The sequence below is a fragment of the Anolis carolinensis genome, chromosome 1 (genome assembly GCF_035594765.1).
Source record: "Anolis carolinensis isolate JA03-04 chromosome 1, rAnoCar3.1.pri, whole genome shotgun sequence".
NCBI lineage: Eukaryota > Metazoa > Chordata > Lepidosauria > Squamata > Dactyloidae > Anolis > Anolis carolinensis.
In genome coordinates this window covers 96,771,442-96,790,762 of record NC_085841.1, presented here as the reverse complement: position 1 = coordinate 96,790,762, position 19,321 = coordinate 96,771,442, and the positions used below count along the sequence as shown (strand labels likewise).

Sequence of the window (19,321 nt, the reverse complement as noted above, 5' to 3'; positions counted from 1 at the left end):
GATTAAGTTATAGGCCCCCCGCAGGTCAAGCTTGGTAAAGACCTTAGCCCCTTGCACCCTTGATAACAGTTCCGAGATTAAAGGGAGCGGGTACCTATCCCGAATGGTGTATTTGTTTAGGATCCGATAGTCACAGACCAGCCTAAGTTCCCCAGTCTTTTTGGCTACAAAGAATACTGGTGCCGCAGTTGGAGAACTAGATGGGCGAATAAACCCCTTGGCTAAATTTTCATCTAGAAACTCCCGCAAAGCTTGCCTTTCCGGTACAGTCAAGGCATACAGCCTCCCTGCTGGCAGTTTCGCACCTTCTGCCAACTTGATGGCGCAATCATATGGCCTGTGCGGTGGTAATTTGTCCGCTTCTCTTTTACAAAATACATCCGAGAACTCCCCATACTCAGCAGGCACTCCCTCCATATCAGAATGAGTAACATTTAGAGTGCAACAATCCTGCCTCTTTAAGATCACTTTACGTGTTGCCCAATCTACTTGTGGGTTTACTACAGCTAGCCAATCCATCCCCAGGATCACATCATATCTAGGCAAGCTCGTAATATCCCACACAAACGTTCCCGTTACTCCCTGCACCTCCCACGTTACTGCTGAGGTTTCATGGTTAACCACCCCAGTCTCCAGCAGTCTCCCATCTGCTCCTTCCACCCACACGTCGCATGCCTTGCGCACTCTAGGAATGCCATGCTTCTTAGCAAACTCAATATCTACATAGGAGACCGTAGCCCCTGAGTCCAGCAGTGCCAAAGTAGAAACAAGTTCCCTTCCCCCAACAGATAATGTAATGGGTACGAAAACATGCTTCCTCCCCTCAGTTGACTGCTTGAGGAGCCCTAGTGCGTTGGACTCACGTCGCACTAGGGCTGGCCTTTTCCCGAAAGCTGGGAAGGTTTCACATTACAATTTTTGGCAAAATGCCCAGCATTCCCACAGTACAAACACAAGCCCAGCTGCCTCCTACGGCTCTTTTCCTCTGTAGACAGCTTTTTAAAGACCCCAAGCTCCATGGGCTCTTCCCCCATCACCACAGGTGCCCTGGTTACATGCATGGGTGGCGCACACATTGCTTTTGAGTGTTTACGAGCCTCGAACCTTGCGTCTAAACGCAGCACCTTAGCTACTAAGGCGTCCCAGCTTTCAGCCGGCTCCAAGCGTGCTAATTCATCCTGGAGCATATCACTTAACCCGGCAGTAAATAAAAGCATGAATGCATTTTCCCCCCAATCCAGCTGGTGGCGATACAGGTTAAACTTATTTAAGTAATCCAAAACAGTCCCCTTTCCCTGTTTCAACCGATACAGAGCCCACCCAGCGTTCTCCGTGCGGAGAGGATCCCCAAAAGTATCAGTTAGCAACTTTTTGAAATTATTCAAATTGTCCTTGACTGGGTCATTTCCCAAAATTAAATTAGTGGCCCATTGTCCTGCGGGACCGGTCAACAAACTCAAAATAAAAGCCACCTTGCTAGTGTCTGTAGGAAAAGCATGAGCACTGAGCTGAGAAAAATAAAGCTCCACTTGTGCCAAAAAGGTTGGCAACTTGCACCTGGTTCCGTCAAAGCGTTCAGGAGTCAAAACATGTCCTTTCACAGCCTGAGCTGTTTGGCTAACGGTAAAAGCCGTTTGCAATTGGTCTACTTTGGCCCGTAACTCATCCATCGTCTTCCTGACGGGTTTATTGCTGCAATAAACTTTTTATGGGCGTTGGGCAATCTGTCAAGGACAGAACGCCACAAGATTCAAAGTAACAGAGTTTATTAGATTACAGAACTCAAAAATGCCCGTAAAACACAAGGGCCAGGCAGTTTTTGCCTTTAGGAGCAAAAAGGGGCAAAAGTAAATGTTCAAAAGATAAACCGGATTAAACCGGAGTTTAATCCGGGTAAAAACAAACTGCTTGCGTCAGCCTGGGTATAAACGAAACGAAAGCCAAGGAACAAAAGATACAAAGAATGCAACTAATTGGCAGCAGATTCCTCTCTGCTGCCAACACTGTGCTTAGAGTAACTTGCGTCGCTCCCACACACACACACAGCAGACAGGATCTTCAACACGAGTAAAACAGCCAAGGATTGTAGCAGTTGAGTAGACCAGTTCCGTTCCGTAGATCAAAGCCAGAAGCAGACGTTTGTAGTTTTTCCAAGTCCAAGAAAGGGGGAAGACAAGCCGTGGTCAGTTCAGTCCGAGTTCTCAAAGCAGGAGATGGCGTCCGTCAAGAAGACGACGGAGGGTCAAGCTAATAAGAGTAAGCACAGGTTTGCACAAACAAATGCCCACACAATCCCTCCCGCCGTCTGACCCTGGATTCCAATCAACTTACGTCACAGCACAGGAAAGCACACAAGTCTTCAGGGAAGCGTCCCACACACACACGGATCCCAAGCGTTTGCCCAGATTACCTTGCCCAACGCAATTTGCAATTGCTCTCAAGCCCCATTTTATGCCAGTTACAAATCTTCATCACTGTCAGCTGTCCTCCTTAACCCGGGCGTTTCCTCATCACTTTCCTCGTCAGAGCTGGAACACCTCTGACTACGCCCAACAGCATCTCCAGCTGTGGATCCCGTCCCATCCCTCCAGCTAAACCATGGGTCTAATCCTGAAGGTCCCCATTCATCTTCTGTCCCATCATGGCCAGTGGCACCCACTTCCTCCCTTACCCGAGTCCAATCCATCTCATCCTCCTCTGAGCTAACCAGCCCCTCCTCCATTCTCTCCGTAAACCCTTCGAAAGACTCCTCGTCAGAAGGTGCTGCAAATATGTCTCGCAGTCTTTTTCTCTCTCGCTCCTCGAGAGTATCTGACTCTCGAGGAGTCTTACGCCCACGTCTGTCAGTAACAGAGCCATGAGGCTCAATCATAACAATAGGTGTATATGAAATATCAGTGAATTCAATTTTGAAGCTTGAGCCCCATCTCCATATCTCATTATGTATGTATATGTAAATACATATTCCAAAATGCAAAAAAGACATTCAAAACACTTCTCATTTCAAAGATACTCAGATAAGGGATACTCAAATTATAAATACTATTGATAAATAAGTTATAAGATAATTTGATACACTACATAGAGTAATGCTCACATCTCCTACAGTTCATAAGATGTGATTTCTCCCCTCTTCTCATGCCTCTGTGTTTTATTGTCAGATTAAGCAAAGGATGTTGTGTATTTTAACAGCATTTGTACATCACATACAGTTTTTTTCATGGAGGTTTTCAATATAAAATATGATAGGGATGAAAGATACATGCTCCTAAAATGAACCAGACCCATGCTAAGTAACCACACTTGCCACTCTATGGAGTGGTACATTTCTGAAAGACAATTTATTTTTATAAATGAATCCCAAAATTCAACTGAATGTAAATTGCACTAAAGAAGTGTCTGCAGCACATATTACTTCAGAGACACAAGCTTTACTGTAAGATAAACAAGGTACATCTAAACTGTAATTAAATGGATGTTGATCTATATATATAAAAATGTAATGTGCATAATTCTCATGGAGTAAACAACAAAACCAGTGGACCAAATCACACCAAATTTGGCCACAAAAGACACAGTCATCCAATCTATGTCTTTCCATAAAAACCCTATAAAATTAGGTCCAAATTACAGAAAAGCCCTCAAAACCAAAAATTACTAACCACGCATATGCAGAGGCCCACTGGGAAACTTGGTGACATTACCCAGGTGGGTAGGGCTTCAACAGCCACCGTGCACCAATGGCGAGGCATAGATTGGGTTACTGGGAACCATCAAAATGAACAAAACTTGGCAGCCAGCATTTTAAAAAAACTTTACAATCTGGGCACTAAATAAAGAACAACACTCTGAAAATAAGGATATTCCAGACAGGAAACAACCATAGCCAGCTAACACCTCCCAACAAAGGATTCCCCCAGGGACGAAACAACCAGGCTTTGAAGCTGCAAGCCCATTCAGTGCTAATCAAAGTGACTAATTACAACATTCATACTTGCCTCTACAAACAAAAACCCAATTAGGACAATGCCACAGCAACGCATGGCCAGGCAGAGCTAGTAGTTTTCTAAATATTTAAGTAAAATAACAGTCCTGAAGTTTTGACAGATCGGGAACAACTGAAAATAACTGTTATCACCTTACTCTGAAAGCTACCCATGATTTTGAGGAAATAATTGAACTTGCACTCTAAACCATAAGTTCTCTGCCATCTCTGCCATATGTCTCCAAATCAGATGTAAATTTATCTATATTTTATTTAAATAGATCATTGATTTTAATTACATTTTTGACAGTCTGATGGAAGCTGTGGGGCCTTTGACCACAGAAATTAACAGAATCACACACCTACATGATTTTATATAAAATTAGCATTGTGTTGGAAATTGGATTCCTTCACACTTGCTCCAAATTTTATGATTATTTCCCTTTCTAGTAATTCACTTGATTACTCAATTGGGGGGATACCCCACACACAGAGACACACATACATAATTTCAGCTTTCTGCCTTCATTTGGCCAAGATCATTTGTGTACATGGTAGTTGCCCCATGTTACATTATATGCAGAACAGAACTTACGGTTCAGCTTCAATGCTCTGGGAAGGAGCAACATGATTAGCTGGGATGTAGCCTTGCCGTTTTCGTCCAGGCCTAGAATATCCATTCTCTTCCAGTAGCCTTGCAACCCACCAGCTCTCTTGAGATGTATCTAACACTTCAAGCTTATCTCCAGCTCGGAAGGTCAGATCGTCTTCTGTACGGGCTTGGTAATCAAACAAGGCTACAAATGTGCGAGTCTGGTCTTGTAGAGGAAGAGGAGGCATACTGAATCCTTCAATACCTTGTGGTCCACTTATGACAGGAGGCTCTAGCACTTGCACGTCCTTTTCGCCATCCTTTTCTCCTAGTCCACAGTTACATGCCTCAAAAAGCCAGGGTACATAGGGCTGCAGACAAGCACAGCTCTTCTGACAGCAGTTTCCCATGCTGTCCCAAGCTTCTTTGCACCTATTTTTACATTGCTCTAGAAATCCACAAATATTTTAAATCTGTCTTGTTCATTAAATACTTTTTCCAGATTTGTTTCCATAGTATCCCTTTTACAACAGAAAGGGCAAGAAATCTTGCTAGTGACAGTTCTCCATTCACTGCTACTCTTCACCAAGAGATTCCTCTTTGCCTTTCACCTCTATAGGTTGAACTGAAATCTGAGCACTGAAGTGACACTGTTCATACCTGGGGAATTTTTCACTTCCTCTTCTGATAGGACAGAAAGATTTGGTCCTGTTGGGGTCCAAGCAACAGAAAATAAAGAAACCCTATAGAAGACTCTCCTTATTTTTCTTCCTTGCTGCCTTATCCTCTTTAAATGTACTTCTCTACAAAGTGAATATCTGCAAACTTTGTAGCTCCTGGTAATGAATAACTAACCTGATGATCCGGTTGCTTTAATAAAGCGAAATGTGGAAGAACGTTTTTAATGTAATTACTTCCTGGTTTTCATGCTCTCTCGTTCTCTCATAGAAAGAGAAAGAGGAGGGAGGGAGAAAGAGAAAAAAAATCCTCCCCTCTTTTCTGAGGATTTTCCCCAGGTGATTATTTTATTACACATATAAATGAACTCGTGCTAGTTGGTATTTGAAAGGAATCTCCAAAGGCTCAATAACTGTCCCATTTTTAAAATGCCATTTTCCCTGTAGTAAATTATAATATATTGCCATGGAGAAAATTATTCCTACTGTTATATTTTCTCCCACCCACACCGTGTATATCAAATGACACTTTGAACCTCATATGGAATATACTTTTATTATCCTTTGTGCCTAATAACAATACTGGCACACATTTAATACACGTTTGCCCTTGCCATGTTTTATTTTGACATATTAAAAATGATTTCAATTGTATTTTTTACCTTTTGGGGGGGGATATTTTTAGTGGCCAAATGCTGTTTTCTGCCATCCAGAAAAACTCTCATTTAACCTACTTTAAAAAAATTTTGAAGGACATACAAACGATGTAGTGGTTTATTTACCTCAGTCATAACACAGACCAAATTTCCTCTTTCTAATACAAAACTGACATATGAATTAAGCATGCAGAAACCTCCCTCCCTCCATCTATACCATATTTTCTTTAACATTTTTTTCTCAGGTAAGCTCATTTCTGGTTAAGAATTAAATATCTGAAATATCTCTGAGATTAAAGGTAAGTTACAAGTACAGAAGCGTTCTGCATTTGACTTTTTATTTCATTTCCTTCATGTAACTGTCATTTAGAATCAAGTGGAATTTTGCTGACTTAATTCAGACAAACAATGCTCAGGTAGAAACCATAAAGTTGACCGGGAAGTGGTTCTCCCAGTTTATCTGCATTTCAGGTATAACAAATCATCACAACAAAGCAACATGCTCAATAGATATTTATATAGGAGTCTTACACAGACATACTCACTGAGCCTGCATTCAGCATCTTACCTTTTCTTTCACTGGAGACATAAATTATGCCACAACAATTGGGGACATTCTAGGAAAACCACACTGCAGGATGACTGTCTCATTCAAATTCTATTATATCAGTTCCAAAACCATGTGATATACCAATCTGGCCAATACAATAAAAAAAAGATATGCTAAAACAGTGCTTCTCAACCTGGGCGACTGGAACCCTTGGGGGGTTGCGAGAGGGGGTTCAGAGTGGTTGCCAAAGACCACCAAAAACACATATATCTGATGGTCTTAGAAACCCAAATCCCTCCAGTATTTTTTGTTGGTTGTAGAGGTTCTGTGTGGGAAGCTTGGCCCAATTCTATCACTGGCGGGGTTCAAGGGGTTCTTTGATTGTAGGTGAACTATAAATCCCAGCAACTACAACTCCCATATGTCAAGATCTATTTTCACCAAACTCCACAAGTGTTCACATTTGGGCATATTGCGTATTCGTGCCAAGTTTGGCCCAGATCCATCATTGTTTGAGTCCATAGTGCTCTCTGGATGTAGGTGAACTACAACTCCAAAACGCAAGGTCAATGCCCACCAAACCCTTCCAGTATTTTCTGTTGGTCATGGGAGTTCTGTGTCCCAAGTTTGGTTCAATTCCACCATTGGTGGAGTTACAAATGTTCTTTTATTGTAGATTAACTATAAATCCAGCAACTACAATGCCCAAATGACAACCCCCCCCCCCCCCAACCCCACCAGTATTCAAATTTGGGCATATCGGGTATTTGTGAAAAATATCAGATATTTACATTACAATTCATAACAGTAGCAAAATTACAGTAATGAAGTAGCAACTAAAATAATTTTATGGTTAGGGGTCACCACAACATGAGGAACTGTATTAAGTGGTCACGGCATTAGGAAGATTGAGAATCACTGTGCTAAAAGAAATGAGAAGGAAAGGCTGACTGGTCTAGATCATTAGTCTAGGCCTTATTACTCACAAGGTTCAAGACAGCTACCACCCATAGAAGATGACTTCTAGTGATTTTGGTATCTGCCTGAGATTACTAAAATGAGAGAAAGTATCATGGAGTCTTATGGCCCCCATCTACACTAACCACAATGCAGTTTCAACCAGGTATTGAAGAAAGTGGTTTCGTTGTGCAGATGATTACATAGGAAATCCTGGAACCAATTTGAGGCCCGAATGGTGATTACACAAACCACAGAGCACAGGATAAACATTAAGGGCTTTCTTTCGCATGTTTTTGTGGGGGTTTGTTGTTTCCATATTGCATTAAATGGTCAGTATAGCACAATAGTAATCATAACAGCAATGTGTATGTTGTTGTTAACTCTCTAGTCAACTTAAACTTATGGAACTCTAAGAATGAAAGATCTTCAAGTCATCAACAGCTCTGCTCAGATCTTACAGCCTCAGGGATGTGGCTTCCTTGGCTGAGTTCATCTATCATAACACAGTCTTCCCCTTTTCCAGAACAGTAGGTCACAGGGGCATGCACCTAATCATGTACTTTGTAAGGAGTTTCACAAAAAATAAAGAGTAATTTTCTGCTTGCTTTCCTTTCCCCAGGAATTAATATTTCTGAAGAAATTGCCAACCTATACAATTAGAACATCTTAACCTGAGTCATTAGTTTATTCAGATTGGACTCAGATTGGATTTGCCTCACTTTCTTGCACATTTCATTTACATTCGTGACCAGTTAGCCACAAGTAAACAACTGCTGTTCCATTCTGTAAAACATTATGCCCTTTTTCATTGTGCTCAGGAGTACAGAATTTCTCTTAATAATGCAGGTCTCTGAAGACCTGCACATTTCCAGCCCTGTTCAGTTAGGAAGCTTGTGCAGAAGAAAAACCAAAGTCCAAACTTGAGAGGAGCTTGAAGTGCTGAATATTTCTCAAGATAGCACACAGCAATAAGTGTGATAAGGAACAGTACTCAAAATACATCAATGTATTTACCTTCATCATTCCATGAACCAATCAAACATTCTAGCCACATGTTTCTTGCCTTAGTGTTTTCTCTTCTAAAAGAAGCAGTTACATTTCTTAGCAGACTGCTAGATAAAATGTTATCCAGTTGTCCTCCATAAAAAACTAGGTCTTGATGAGATAGAACCAACATAAAACAAGCTTAAGACAGCAGTCCTTTGCAAAGTTTGTTCATTATGTCATACTTGAAGAGGTCCTGCCATCCCTCATTTGGTGGAGGCAAGATCTCCCATGACATCTGGGTGCATAGGTAAAGGTAAAGATTTCCCCTGACGTTAAGTCCAGTCATGTCTCACTCTGGGGGTTGGTGCTCATCTCCATTTCTAAGCCAAAGAGCCGGCGTTGTCCATAGACACCTCCAAGGTCATGTGGCCGGCATGACTGCATGGAGCGCCATTACCTTCCTGCCGGAGTGGTACCTATTGATCTACTCACATTGGCATGTTTTCGAACTGCTAGGTTGGCAGAAGCTGGAGCTAACAGCGGCCGCTCACGCCGCTCCCAGGGTTTGAACCTAGGACCTTTCAGTCTCCAGCTCAGTGCTCCTTCTACACTGCCATATAAATCCAGAATATCGGCTTTGAACTGGATTATATGGCAGTGTAGACTCATATAATCCAGTTCAAAGCAGATAACATGGATTATCTGCTCTGATAATTTGGATTATATACAGCGTAGAAGGGGTCTGAATCAATCCACATTTCAAGTAAGCAATTGAAACCAAATTCAATAGTGAAAACAAGACAGAATTAATGGAAAATATGACAATGAAGTTTAGACTAGCAAGTCAAAAGAAGTGGAAGCTGTTCTGATAAAAAGTTTGGTGGCTTAGCAGAAGCTAGAGAGATGAAGATCAAATAAACTAAATTACAAGTGATCACTCACTTCTTGAGGCAATGTGAAGGGGGGTGAGTTGAGGACATTGCTCAATTGTTTTGATGGTGTTGCGGTAGCAGGTCCTCTAATCCTGGATTCCCTGTTATAATGTTTTTGAACCTGACTGAAGAGTAGTAAATTAATGGCATAACAATTGTATGAACTGTCTAGTAATCTAAACAGAAGGTATCTGGCATAATTATACAAAAGATATATCAACTGTTAGTGGTTCAATTTTCATGCATTGCCCCTGCTGTTAGTATTGCATATACATGCCCAGTTTCTGGAAATTATAGCATTTTAAAGTTGCTTTAAATGCACAGCTTGTCCTCTGCTTGTGCACATCCTTTTGTAAACAACATTTTCCCCAATAAAAGTCTGCAGTTACTTCTAATTTCATTAAATTGTATTCCATTTAACTTAGTATCATCTTAGGTCTTGTTTACTTGTACAAAACAATTGTAATGATTAAGTACCGCTGTAAAACATGTTTGTTTGGTTAAGAAAGGGGCAATCATTCCATAAACAAATTAGGAGTTACTGTAATGCGGGGAAAACCTTGCCTGCAATATTATTTTATGTTTTATCTTTACTATTTTATTATTTTCTTTGCACTGGGTAATTAAATCACAGCTGTAATTTAGCTGGAACAGTTGCAACCTGGTTTTTACACATTAATTGGCAACATAGTTTATAATGTTGTTTGGAAGGTAACAACAGAATAGCCTCCTGTGCTATAGATTGCAATTTTCCATTTTGTGAAACACAGGTTAAATATCCATTAACAACAAATTTACTTGTATGAGATACAATTGAGAACGCTTAAGCACATCGTCTTTTGAGCAAATTATGACTTGTGCTTCAACTCAACTTATTATTTTTCCTTTCTTTTAATTTAAAATGTATATACCATTGTAGAAAAGGGAAAGACTGGTAACAGAATAAACATTATCATTATACAATCAAACGTTGTATCCTTCCATGATATAAAGGTGCTACTGGGAACCCTTAAAATGTTTTAAAAAAACCCTGAAATTTTAGCTGATCCAGAGGGTCATGATAAGCAGCTAAATTTTTGCTCACAAATAAAATGAAAAAATTATATAAATTTACAAATATACCACTTGTTTCTGTACTGTCTTTTACCGTGAAGACTTTCAAATCGATTAACCCAACATACTTGTCAATTTAAACATAACTAACTTGAGTGAAAGTATTCCAGTTGAAGAGAATGCAAATCCACAACTTATCTCCAAGGCTGTGGAATTATAAAAACTGGTGGGATGAGACTGAAGCTTATAAGATGGCCACAAAAAGCTGAGAGTGTCACAAACAGACTGAGGAATAGGCAGGAAAAGCTAGAAGAAGTAGGACACTGTTGGTGCTGATGTGAGCTGAAGGCTAACCTAACTAGAGAACTAAATTTTTCACCAATTTTTATTTACAGACTTTACAGATCAACAGGAGCTAAAGTTTTGGTAAACCAGGAAAATCAGTATAGACCAGGCATGGCAAACTTTGGCTATTGTGGACTTCAGCTCCAAAAAATTCCTATCAGCCTATCAACTGTTAGGAATTGTGGGAGTTGGAAGTCTAAAACACCTGAAGGGCCAAAGTTTGCCCATGCCTGTTAAACTTTACTACCCTTGCTTAGTGCAACCGGATCAACTTTCTATGGAGAACAGTTGAACTGTCTCCCTCATTCAGGGATATTTGTTCCCCTGTCTGCATCATACAATTTTGAGGAAAGCATTTGCATGGTGAAATATTTTAATATAAGACATTGGAAACCTGCCATTCAGATTCCAGTTATTATATAGTGACCACTGTAACTTCCCCTCCATGCAACTGAAGGAAGGAAAAATGTTGGTTCTACTGTATATAATTTAATTGCCTTGGAGTACAATTCCCCCTGAAATCAAACACTACAATATCGCTTGCCTGTGTGTTGCAGCACTAGTTTCCAGTAAAAAATTAAGACTTAACAGGCTCTATTTTAAAACGGCGGAGCTGTACCAGTTACGGTTAAATGCATGTATCACATAGTTTGTGACGACAGACTGCCCAGCTGAAACACCCATCTACTGGAACAGTAAATCTTGTAGCTGGGCTCTTATTTGTTTTCTATGTCCTCTAAAGAAAACACTGTTTGATTGTACCAGGAAATATTAGAGGGTTTTTTTACTGCAGGAATTTTCAGTAACATTTAAACCTCTGAGCTGCTGAACTTGCCAACCGAAAGGTCAGCAGTTCGAATCTGGGGAGCGGGGTGAGCTCTTGCTGTTAGCCACAGCTTCTGTCAACCTAGCAGTTGGAAAACATGAAAATGTGAATAGATCAATAGGTACCACTCTGATGGGAATGTAATGGCACTCCATGTAGTCATGCTGGCCACATGACCTTGGAGGCATCTGTTGTCGACCGCGTTTTAGGGGATCGGGGCCCTTAAGGAGAGACCCGATCCGGTCCTGAGAGAACGGACCTTGGCGGAGCCAAAAGGAAAATATGAGCCGCAATACAACCTGAAGCCGAAATGAAGAAGGTCCGCCAAAGTTGAAGGAAAATCCGCCAAGGAGTCTTTATTGAGCAATTCAGCTGAAGAGGACTCTAGTAGCGATCATTCGACTTACTAGAAGTCCCATACAATCAAAATAAAGCCATATTTATACAAAATTTCAGTCTGACAGCCCTTTGAATTTCCCACCCTGCTTCCCCGCCCATCTGATCGTTGATAGGCTAGAAGGTTGAACGAGGCGGGCTTTCGTTTCCCGCCTCGCTCCGTTGGCCCAATAGGAAGCTGCCTTACGTCTCCACTCGGGCCAATCAGGAGAGAGAAGGCGGGAGTTAGTGAAACAATGAGGTGATGGGGACAGGAACCAGAGGATTAAGTCCTGCTAGACTGATTTCTAAAGGGTGCTATTTTATTAATGGCAGCAATCAAGGATGTCCGGGTTTCTGTCACGTATACAGATTTTAGATATGCCTTGGGGTGTCAGAGATGGAAGCAAAGATGGGTGGTGATAAGCCATATTGACATGCTCTGCAGGGCGCCTTCCTGAGGTGTCCTGGATATTTCTTTGGGTGAGCTATGACAATGTTTGCCTTGGGGCGAATCTCCTTTAGGTCAACAACTCCGAATTCGGTGACTCAAGCCCTATATTGTCCATGCAATTTGAATTTGATTGGATTTAGCGGTGGCAGATTATCCTTTTGTTTTTGGGAAAGGAAGCCTGGGTCATAGGAAATGGGATAGGTTCTGGGGTTCATGTTGAGTTCAAAATATTTCCTATTTGATTTCATGATTTGACAATTATATGAAATAAAATGAAAAATAAAATAAAGTTGGAATATAACCCAGGCTGGGAAAAATACATATTTTCCGGGGATTCCAAAGAGTACAAATACATATAGGCAGATAGATAGATTTCATGGAAATAAGGGAGAATTCATAAAAGTGAGTTACATTTCATAAAGGGGAATCATGAATGATATAAACAATTGAAAATATTTGATAAGAACGAAGTTCATAACATCTGGAGAACCCAGCATGGAAATTCATAAAAGTGGAGTTTTAGCAGCATGATTTTACAATTCATGAAGTTGTTATCTCTTGCCTCAGGCTAAAAGGTCAAACACCTTTTGTGCAGAGAGTTTTAGTAAACCACAGTAAACTCCAGTAAAAAGTCTCAATCACCTTCTACTATAAATATATGGAATATAGAACATAAAGTCTTGATTTTTGAACTATCTTTTACAAAGTCCTGGGGGGGGGGGGGGTCACCTCGATCACACATCTACGGACAATGCTGGCTCTTCGGCTTAGAAATGGAGATGAGTACCAACCTTTACCTACCTTTACCACAGTAGATACCAAGCTTATGGCAGGCATCCTCAGAGGTTGAGGGATCTGTTGGAAACTAAGTAAGTGAGGTTTATATATCTGTGGAATGTCCAGGTTGGGAGAAAGAACTCGTCTGCTTGAGGTCCTTGTGAATGTTGCAGTTTACCATCTTGATTAGCATTTTAATGGCCTGCAGTTTCAAAGCCTGGCTGGTAGTGGCCTGGGGGAATCCTTTGTTAGTTAGCCCTGATTGATTCTTGTCTGGAATTCCCTTGCTTTTTGAGTCATGCTCTTTATTTGCTGTTCTGATTTTAGAATTTTTTAATACTGGTAGCCAGATTTTGTTCATTTTCATGGTTTCCTCCTCTGTTGAAATTGTCCACATGTTTGTGGGTTTCAATGACTTCTCTGTGTAGTCTGACATGGTGGTTGTTGGAGTGGTCCAGCATTTCTGTGCTCTCAAATAATATGCTGTGTCCAGATTGGTTCATCAAGTGTTCAGCTATGGCTGACTTCTCTTTCTGGATTCGTATGCAGTTCCTTTCATTTTTCTTGATTCATGTTCCAGGAAGTAAGCAGCCAGACTTTGAAGCTGAAAGGCTATTCAATGCTAATCAAGGTGGCCAATTGCAACATTCACACTTGCCTCAGACAAGAGTTCTTTCTCCCACCCTGAACATTCCACAGATATATAAACCCCACTTGCCTAGTTTCCAACATACCCCACAACCTCTGAGGATGCCTGCCATAGATGTGGGTGAAACATCAGGAGAGAATGCTTCTGGAAAATGGCCATACAGCACAGAAAATTCACAGCAACCCAGTGATTCCGGCCATGAAAGCCTTTGACAACACATTGCTTTAGTTGTTTTCTTGGACTAGGTGTTCCTTGCAGGCAGGGGGCATCTACGCCAGGGGACCCCAAACTAAGGTCATTCACTTGGCCCCGGTACTAAACATTAGAGTTGGGGTTGCTCTAAGTCAGAAACAACTTGAAGGCACATAACAACACTCCTAATCAACCTATCTTATCCTCCAAAAGCAGGCCCAAACTTCCTGCTTCTCATTGAAATACTGGTAAGTTTGTGTTGGTGAAAACTGTTCATTTTAAATGTTGCATTGTTCTTTCGTGTCTTTTTGCATAAAAAGAAGCCATGTGCAGTGTGCATAGGGATTCGTTTGTGTTTTTTCAAACTATAGTCCCCTGTCCCCATGCCGAACAGTCTGAGGGACCATGAACAGCTTAAAATGTTTGAGGACACTAAAATGTATGCAGTTTTGACATCACTAGGTCAATGAATGCTGTGAGATCCTGGGAGTTGTAGTTTTCCAAGGTCCATACAGCCTGTCAGCTTAAGAAGTTTGAGAACACTGTTTAAAATGAACATAGTGTTGACACCACTGGCTCCATGAATGCTGTGGGACCCTGGGAATTGTAGTTTGACATGGTCCATACAACCTGTCAGCTTGAAAAATGTGAGGACACTGTGTAAAATGAACACAATGTTGACATCACTTGCTCGAGGAATGCTGTGGGATCCTGGGAGTTGTCGTTTGACAAGGTCTTAGCTTAAAACATTTGGGGACACTGTGTAAAATGAATGCAGTGTTGACACCACTTGCTCGAGGAATGCTGTGGGATCCTGGGAGTTGTAGTTTGACAAGGTCCACACATCCTGTCAGCTTAAAAAGTTTGAGGACACTGTGTAAAATGAACGCATTGTTGACACCACTGGCTCAATGAATGCTGTGGGACCCTGAGAGTTGTAGTTCGACGAGGTCCACACAGCCTCCTCTGACCAAGAGCGCGGGTGCCTCACAGCAAACTCCAAAGCGCATGATGCTTTGGGCTGTCAAAACTGCACAGCGTGGGCGCCTACTGAAAGGGGGAAGGCACTTTGGAAGAAGCGCGGGAAGGGAAGGGGAGGCGCCGGAGGAGCCGGAGCCGGGGCAAGAGCAGCAGCAAGCCGGCCGGCGAAGTCTTGCGAGAAGAAGCCGCCTCCACCAGCAGGAGGAGGCCCTTGATACCGCCAGGGAGAGCGCTGCCTCCGCCATGTCCCACCGCGCCTCCTCCTCTTCGTCCTCCTTCTCCTTGGCCGACTGCGAGGTGATCGGCTTCGACCTGGACCACACGCTGTGCCGCTACCACTTGGCCCACAGCGCCCCGGTGAGCCAGGCCGGGAGGGGGGACTAGTATTAATTATTAGTGGACGGAAAGGGCTGGCTGGCTAAGAGCTTCTGAGAAGGAAGAGGAGGAGGGGAGGAGGAGGAGAAGGGCGCCGGCGCATAAAGAGGCGCTCTGACGTCTTTCTGCGGCTAAGACCAGCCCCGGGGGCGGAAGGCTGAGCGGCGCTCCTGGAAAGGGCGGGAAGAGGCGGGGTACAAGGGCCCCAAGGGAGCGGCCACACGTTGAGCTTCGTTCAGTTTGGCGCTATAGCAGGCATGGGCCAACTTGGGCCCTCCCTGGAGGTGTTTTGGACTTCAAGGGCCACCATTCCTGACAGCCTCAGGCCCCTTCCTTTTCCCCCTCAGCCGCTTAAGGAAAGGGCCTGAGGCTGTCAGGAATGGTGGCCCTTGAAGTCCAAAACACCTCCAGGGTGGGCCCAAGTTGGCCCATGCTTGATTTATAGAACCCCGTAAGTGCAGAAGATTTCTTTGTTTATACAGTTTGATGCCACTTGATCTCCCAGGACTCAAAGCAGTGGAATCCTGGGAGTTGCAGTTTGACAAGGTCCTTCGCCTTCTCTGCTAAAGGATCCTGGTGCCTCACCAAGGGCCTCATCACGCTTGAGCATTTGTCCACTTCAAATGCAGTGACTGCCTCTTCAGAATTCAGGAGTTTATATTTCAGGGAGGAAAAGCCTTTATGTTGCTCGTCCAGAGCAGCTCAGGGCCTCCCTAAATTACAAATCGCAGAATTCTGCAGGAGGCGGTCACAGCATTTAAAGTAGATTAAATAGCTTTCTAAAATCTACAGCAGTGGTTCCCAACATTTTTTGTCCGAGGATCACCTTGACCAGGGACCACACTGACATTAATACCAAAAGGGTTATGAATCAGTTTTTGGTCAACTTTAGATTTGGTTTGGTTATTTGATGAGCCTCTGCTGGCGCAGAAGATTAAACAGCTGAGCTGCTGAATTTGTTGATCAAAAGGTCGGTGGTTTGAATCCGGGGAGCAGGGTGAGCTCCCACTGTTAGCCCCAGCTTCTGCCAACCTAGCAATTCGAAAACATGCAAATGCGAGTAGATCAATAGGTACCACTCCGGGGAGGTCAGGGTAAACCCTTTACCTTTTAACCTTGGTTATTTGGGGCACTGAGTCAGAAAATTGCATTGGATAGACCACATCAGTTCTAATTTCTGATACAAAACATATGCCATCCAGTAGTTGCCCTCTGCTTACCCACAGAAAATCATGTTTAATAATCTAGAGCTGGTGTGGTGTATCCAATGCAATTTTCTGAATCAGCATCCCAAATAACCCCAGGAACAGGCCTAAAAACGAAGGCACCAAGAAAAAAAATTGGGTTGGGCTGTATTATCTGTAGCAGTAATGGTGAGGCCGCAGACTGTATTTTAGTTCTTGCAGACCATTGGTGGTCCACGGACTACAGGTTGAGAACTACTGATCTACAGGAACACCTCACAAGAATACCTCAGCAAGCGAGAGTCCAAAAGTGGCAGGCTAAAACCCGGAACCTCAATCCATGGCCGATACCGGATGAGAGACTCCCCCTGGGCACACTGGACAACTTGGAAGGTGCTGAACAGACAGCACTCTGGCACCACGAGGTGCAGAGCCAATCTTAAGAAATGAGGCTACAAAGTGGAGTCTGCAACCTGTGAGTGTGGAGAAGAGCAAACCACAGATCACTTACTACAATGCAACCTGAGCCCTGCCACATGCACAATGGAGGCACTCCAAGTGGACAGCTACTGATCAAAGGACATTTAGTATAATGCCAAGTATTTAACTTTGTGTTTTTAAATACATAACTGTACCCTCAATTTGCTTCTGACACGATAAATAAACAAATGTGGATTAAAGTGGATATGTTGTTGAAGATCATGTTGTAAGTCTTCTGGATTTTTTGGCAAAAAGGGCGCAGTCACCTGCAAGGAGATGAGAAACATGGGCAACAACAAAGTTAGAGGAGGAAAAACCGGCGTTGACACAGAGCAATAGAAAGAATGTGTGGTGCGGCAGTGAAAGCTACAGCAACAAAGCAACAAAGAGCTGGATCAAAGAACCTGGGTACGCGACTATGGTCAATGAGATCTACAAGGCAAAAAGAAGATGGGAAGGACATATAGCACAAACAAAAGATAACCAATGGACATTGCAATTAACGAACTTGATACTAAGGCCCCTTTTGCACAGCTGAATAAAATCCCATATTATCTGTTTTAAACTGGGTTATATGGCAGTGTGGACTCAAATAACAGAGTTCAAAGCAGATATTGTGGGTTATTTTGCCTTGATATTCTGGGTTATATGGTTATATGGCTGTGTAGAAGGGCCCCAAGATACTACAAGCGGCCCTTGGGCTGACCTGCTTGAAGGACAAACCAATGGTTAAGCTATTCGATCAGAAATGGAAAAGAATTGTATATTTTGGCAAGTGGTAGATTTGTGTGGAGCCCAAAGGAGTGGATCGATGACAGATAGAATAGAAAAAGTGGATAATTGCTCAAGTGTGATGAGGCCCCAAATTATCTTTCTCATTCTTCATTTGTTTATTATTTATTAGTTACCTTATTTTTATCCCCTCCCCCTTTCTCCCCATAGGGACTCTTGGTGACATGACACAATATAATATATTTTTTTCAAAAAACAAGGCGAATGTGTATCACGAAAAATTAAAATATTTGGTTCATGAGTGTAAAAGTTAAAAGTACAATTAAAATTATGTTTAAAAGCTAGGCAGCTTCGCAAAATCCCACTCAGCATTTCCAGCTGCTGGCCTCTCATCACTCCCCAAATTCATGATGGTAGGAGTATGCTTTCAGCTTCCTGCAAAAGGCAATTAGGGATGGGGCCATCCTGGTGTCTCTGGGAGCAGCCATCAATGGACTGTTCTTGGTAACTGCCTCCACTTTGATTCATGGCGACCACAGAAATGAGAGACCTCCAAATCACTCTGTCATGGACATCAGGGGTCCTCAAACTTTTTAAGCCAAGGGCCAATTCGCGGTCCCTCAGACTGTCAGGGGACCAGACTATAGTTTGAAGGGGAAAAAAACCATGCACATCATATTTGTAAATCCAAAAAACCACGAAAGAGCAATAATATATTTAAAATGAAGAACAATTTTAACCAACATAAACTTGCTAGTATTTTAGTGGGAAATGTGGACCTTCTTTCGGCTGAGGAGATAGTCAAGTTAATTAGGAATGTTGTGTGCCTTCAAGTTGTTTCAGAATTAATGCAGTTTGACACCACTTAAACTGCCGCATCACAGTGCTATGGGATCCTGGGTGTTGCAGTTTTATAATTTCTCTGACTTTCTCTGCCAAAGAGTGTTGGTGCACCACCAACGTATAATTCCTAGGATTCCATAGCATTCAGCCATGGCAATAAATGCACTTTCAGAGGGCTACCGAGGCACATCTTTGCCCTGTAAGTCATGTCTTCTTATGATATATATCCGAAGTATGGCAGCCCCACTCTAATCATCTTATAACCTGGGGAGAGTTCAGCCTTTATCTGCTCTAGGACCCATTCACTGGTCTTTTTAGCAGACCAGTGGTGCTGGATAAGAGTTCTGGTATCCACAGAACTCTTATCCAGCACCACATCTCAAATGAGATGATTACCTTCCTATCAGTTTTCTTCCACACTGTCCAGTTTTCACAACCATATGTAGAAATGGAGACTACAATGGCACGCAGCATCTTAATTTTAGTATTCAGTAATATATCTTGACACTTTGGGATCTTGTCCAGTTCCTTCATATCAGCCTTTCCAAATCCTGGTCTTCTGATTTCTTGACTTGCTGTGAATAGTGATGGAGCCAAGAGGGGAGACTAATTGAAAGCAATGAGACTTGATTCTGAGTTCAGTTTTGCATTTTTTGCGCCTGTAAAATGCGTATTTTTTGTTCAGAGCTTAGTTCCACTGTGTTATTCCCAGACAA

At 42.4% G+C, this 19,321-nt stretch overlaps 2 protein-coding genes across 2 annotated transcripts in view; one reads left to right on the top strand and one right to left on the bottom strand.

The window, feature by feature from the left end:
* Positions 1 to 5,465, bottom strand: part of frk (fyn related Src family tyrosine kinase) — a 62,626-nt gene extending 57,161 nt beyond the window's left edge. The window contains exon 1 of the mRNA XM_003215578.4: positions 4,581 to 5,465. Within this exon, the coding sequence (XP_003215626.2) occupies positions 4,581 to 4,987 (407 nt within the window). The 5' untranslated portion in view covers positions 4,988 to 5,465. The remainder of the gene's footprint in view (positions 1 to 4,580) is intronic.
* Positions 5,466 to 15,006: 9,541 nt separating this feature from the next.
* Positions 15,007 to 19,321, top strand: part of nt5dc1 (5'-nucleotidase domain containing 1) — a 198,515-nt gene continuing 194,200 nt past the window's right edge. The window contains exon 1 of the mRNA XM_003215606.4: positions 15,007 to 15,348. Coding sequence (XP_003215654.3) covers positions 15,019 to 15,348 — 330 coding nt within the window. The 5' untranslated portion in view covers positions 15,007 to 15,018. The remainder of the gene's footprint in view (positions 15,349 to 19,321) is intronic.